At 29.1% G+C, this 4,825-nt stretch overlaps 1 protein-coding gene across 1 annotated transcript in view; it reads left to right on the top strand.

Annotated features, from left to right (window-relative positions):
- Positions 1–4,825, top strand: part of inppl1a (inositol polyphosphate phosphatase-like 1a) — a 43,295-nt gene that overhangs the window by 35,532 nt on the left and 2,938 nt on the right. The window contains exons 21-22 of the mRNA XM_073818270.1: positions 129–870; positions 3,346–3,482. Of these exons, the coding sequence (XP_073674371.1) occupies positions 129–870; positions 3,346–3,482 (879 nt within the window). The remainder of the gene's footprint in view (positions 1–128; positions 871–3,345; positions 3,483–4,825) is intronic.

Raw genomic sequence — 4,825 nt, 5'->3', positions numbered from 1 at the left:
ATTATTTTAATTTATTATATTTTTTGTGAGTGTTTTATAGTTTTAGTTGACAATAATAGCCCTGATTTTGACGTTTAGCTCATCAGTGAATTCTTGTGAAATCCTGTCTGTTGTTTGGTTTCTATCAGAGGCAAACAGGACCCGTTTGAGGGCGACGTCACGACCTGCAAAAACAGCTTCAATAACCCCGCCTACTACATTCTAGAAGGCGTTCCCAACCAATCGGCTGCCCTAGCCTCTGACATGCTGCCAAGCTCCGCCCTCCCTCCGCTAGCCAATAAAACGGCTTCTCCTGCAGGCGGAGTGGGGAAAAACAAGCCTCCCAGCGGGAGTTCGGCGCCGGGCCGCCGGCAGACAGCAGGACGTCCGGTTCGGCCCATCAGCGAGGAAGTGTCCTCAGAGGACGACGGGAACATCGGGCCTCACGTCGGGTCTTTAAATCGCCCTCCGCCTGATTTCCCTCCTCCTCCGTTGCCCAAAGGAGCTCTGGAGATGGCGGAGAACTCCTTCGGAAAACCGCGGATGTTTCCGGACCTCGCCGACGTCAAGATCCCGCCCCCGTCTGCGGTTCCGTCCAAACCTCTGTCCTCGCCCGGCTTCGTCCCGCCCTCCGGAGGAGGAGGAGTGGCCTTCTGTCTGGATGCCCCGCCCATGCTGAACCAGAGCTCCGCCCCTTTCCGTAGAGGGGGCGGGGCCTCGGGACTGGACGACCAATCGTGTTCGGTGCTGCAGATGGCCAAGACGCTGAGTGAAGTGGAGTATCCGTCGGGGAGAGGAGTCATGAAGACCAACGCTCCTCACATCAGAGGCCTGACCTTCCCTCCGCGCTCCATACAGGAGGAGAGCATCGCAGAAGACCTGCCCGAGGAGGTGAAACAGCAATACAGATGCAAAAATACACACAAATACATAAAAATGTAAAAAAAAAAAAATGTTTTCAGTATCTCAGAGCAGCCTGTGTCTTGGAAAATATGTTTTTTAATTGATTTAATATAGGTAAATAATTATAAATATTATACTGTACATTATTTTTTTATACATAATAATAATATTTTAATAATATTATTATTGTTACTAAGTATACACTACCAGTCAAAATATTTTTAATTTTTTTAAAGAAGTTTTATTAATTTATTAGATGCAAAAGCAGTAAAATTTTTACTAATATTTTTACTATTTAAAATAATTGCTTTCTATTTGATTATATTTTAAAATGTTAATTATTTTTAAATTTATTTCTGTGATCTGTTAATAATAATAGTTGTTAATTATATTATTTTATTATTTATACTTATAGCATAAATATAGGTAACAATAATTTCATTAATTTAAAGTATTATAATAATTATTATTTATTATTAATAATATTAATAATTATCGTTAATAATGGTAACAATAATAATTATTATTATTATCATAACAAACATTATTAATAAAAAAGACAATGAAAAAATATATTAATATTAGAAAATGTCCATTAATAATTACTAATTGTTTTTATTAATATTATTATATTAATATATTTTTAATTTTTAGATTTAGTAATTATTATTATTATTATATTTTTAATGAAATTATAAATGAATTATTGTAAAATGTGACAAACATTAATAAGAATTCATTGATATAAAATCTGATTTATTATTTAATAAATAAATATAGGTAGATAAATATTATACTTTATAATTTTTCATTTTAAAATATTATAATAATTGTATTTATTATTAGTATACACTACCAGTCAAAAGATTTGTAATGTTTTTTAAAGAAGTTTTATTTATTTGATTCAAAGTACAGCAAAAACAGTAACATTTTGAAATATTTTTACTATTTAAAATAATTGTTTTCTATTTGAATATATTTTAAAATTTAATTTATTGATATAAAATAAGATTTATTACATTGTTCATGATAACAACATTAATAATACTAATACTTTTTATTATATTTTATATTTATTAATTGTATAATTTAATTGAAATATTTAAATTATGCTAATAATAAACACACTTTGTTTATTATTGTAATTATTTATTAACCAATATGAATGCTATCAATTAATAATAATAATAATAATAATATTATGTTATATTAAAGAATATTAATAATTATAAAATAAATATAAATAATTATAGTGTATTTTTAATAATGACTACAATTTAAAAAATAGCATGTATTATTATTATTATTAAATAATTAATATTGATAATTATACTGTTAATAATGGTAATAATTAATCATAAATTATTATTATTATTATTATTATTATTATTATCATCATATTAAATATAATTAATAAAATAGCCATTAATAATTACTAATTGTTTTTATTAATATTATTTAGATATATTAACAGTATTAAGAATTATTATTATTATTATATTAACCATTATTAATTACTAACAAAAATATAGAGATAAAGATAAATATTATTAGAAATATTAATAATAAATAATAATCAATAGTGGATATTATTTAGATTAATAATAATAATAATAACAATAATAATAATAATAATAATAATAATAATTATTATTATTATTATTATTATTATTATTATAAACCTAAAAAATATCCACTAATGATTATTAGTTGTTCTTATTAATATTTTCTAATATTAAAATGTATTTTTATTGTTATTAATTATTAATAGTTAATATAATTAATAGAAATTTGTATTACTATTCATATCAAATAATAATTAAGTATTGTTAAAATTACTATTTTAGTATTTCATATTTTTTATTATTAATTAAAATAATTATTATATTAACTATTATTAATTAATAACAATAAAAAATAAAGATTAATATTAGAAAATATGAATAAGAACAACTAATAATCATTAGTGGATATAATTTAGATTAATAATATCATTTTTAATTAATAATAATATTATATTTTTAATTAAATTATAAATGAATAATTGTAAAAATGTAACAATAATTAATTATTATTCCGATATATTAATAGTGATAAGAATTAGTATATTAACTATTGTTATTCAATAACAATAAAAAATAAATAGTAATATTATAAAACATGAATAAAAACAAGTAATAATCATTCATGGATATTATTTAGATTAATAATAATTATAATAACAATAATAATAATAATAATTATTATTATTATTATTATTATTATATTTTTTAATAAACTATAACTGAATTATTGTAATACATTAACAATAATTATTTTGTTAGTAGTAATAATATTAATATAAAATCATTTGTATTACATATGAATTGTTACGAAGTTATATTAGTTGTATTGTAATAATAATGATGGCAATAATGAATAATGAATTGATGTATGATTATCATTAATTGTTGTTGTGTGTAGGGTCTGTGGCATGATGAGAGCAGCAGCAGCAGTCTGTCGGTGGAGTGCAGCGTCGGTGAATGGCTCCAGAAGCTGGGTCTCCAGCATTATGAAGAGGGACTGCTGCATAACGGCTGGGACGACCTGGAGTTCCTCAGGTACAAACACACACCTGTCTGTGTGGTGGGGAAAAAAATCAGGGTGGGTAGAAAAAAAATCGGAGTGGTGAAAAAAAAATCTAGGTGGTGGGGAAAAAAATCAGGGTGGGTAGAAATAAAATCTTGGTGGTGGAAAAAAAAATCAGGGTGGGTAGAAAAAAAATCGGAGTGGTAAAAAAAATCTGGGTGGTGGGGAAAAAAATCAGGGTGGTAGAAAAAAAATCTGGGTGGTGAACAAAAATCTGGGTGGTGAAAAAAAAAATCAGGGTGGGTAGAAAAAAAATCTGGGTGGTGAACAAAAATCTGGGTGGTGAAAAAAAAATCAGGGTGGTGGAAAAAAAATCGGAGTGGTGAAAAAAAAATCTGGGTGGTGGGGAAAAAAATCAGGGTGGGTAGAAAAAAAATCTGGGTGGTGAACAAAAATCTGGGTGGTGGAAAAAAAATCAGGGTGAGTAGAAAAAAAATCTGGGTGGTGAACAAAAATCTGGGTGGTGGAAAAAAAAATCAGGGTGGGTAGAAAAAAAATCGGAGTGGTGAAAAAAAAATCTAGGTGGTGGGGAAAAAAATCAGGGTGGGTAGAAATAAAATCTTGGTGGTGGAAAAAAAAATCAGGGTGGGTAGAAAAAAAATCTGGGTGGTGAACAAAAATCTGGGTGGTGGAAAAAAAATCAGGGTGAGTAGAAAAAAAATCTGGGTGGTGAACAAAAATCTGGGTGGTGGAAAAAAAAATCAGGGTGGGTAGAAAAAAAATCGGAGTGGTGAAAAAAAAATCTAGGTGGTGGGGAAAAAAATCAGGGTGGGTAGAAATAAAATCTTGGTGGTGGAAAAAAAAATCAGGGTGGGTAGAAAAAAAATCTGGGTGGTGAACAAAAATCTGGGTGGTGGAAAAAAAAATCAGGGTGGGTAGAAAAAAAATCGGAGTGGTGAAAAAAAAATCTAGGTGGTGGGGAAAAAAATCAGGGTGGGTAGAAATAAAATCTTGGTGGTGGAAAAAAAAATCAGGGTGGGTAGAAAAAAAATCGGAGTGGTAAAAAAAATCAAGGTGGTGGGGAAAAAAATCAGGGTGGGTAGAAAAAAAATCTGGGTGGTGAACAAAAATCTGGGTGGTGAAAAAAAAAATCAGGGTGGGTAGAAAAAAAATCTGGGTGGTGAACAAAAATCTGGGTGGTGAAAAAAAAAATCAGGGTGGTGGAAAAAAAATCGGAGTGGTGAAAAAAAAATCTGGGTGGTGGGGAAAAAAATCAGGGTGGGTAGAAAAAAAATCTGGGTGGTGAACAAAAATCTGGGTGGTGGAAAAAAAATCAGGGTGAGTAGAAAAAAAATCGGAGTGGTGAAAAAAAATC

The sequence above is a fragment of the Garra rufa genome, chromosome 14 (genome assembly GCF_049309525.1).
Source record: "Garra rufa chromosome 14, GarRuf1.0, whole genome shotgun sequence".
NCBI lineage: Eukaryota > Metazoa > Chordata > Actinopteri > Cypriniformes > Cyprinidae > Garra > Garra rufa.
The sequence above is the reverse complement of the archived record's forward strand: the minus strand, read 5'-3'. Positions and strand labels throughout refer to the sequence as shown.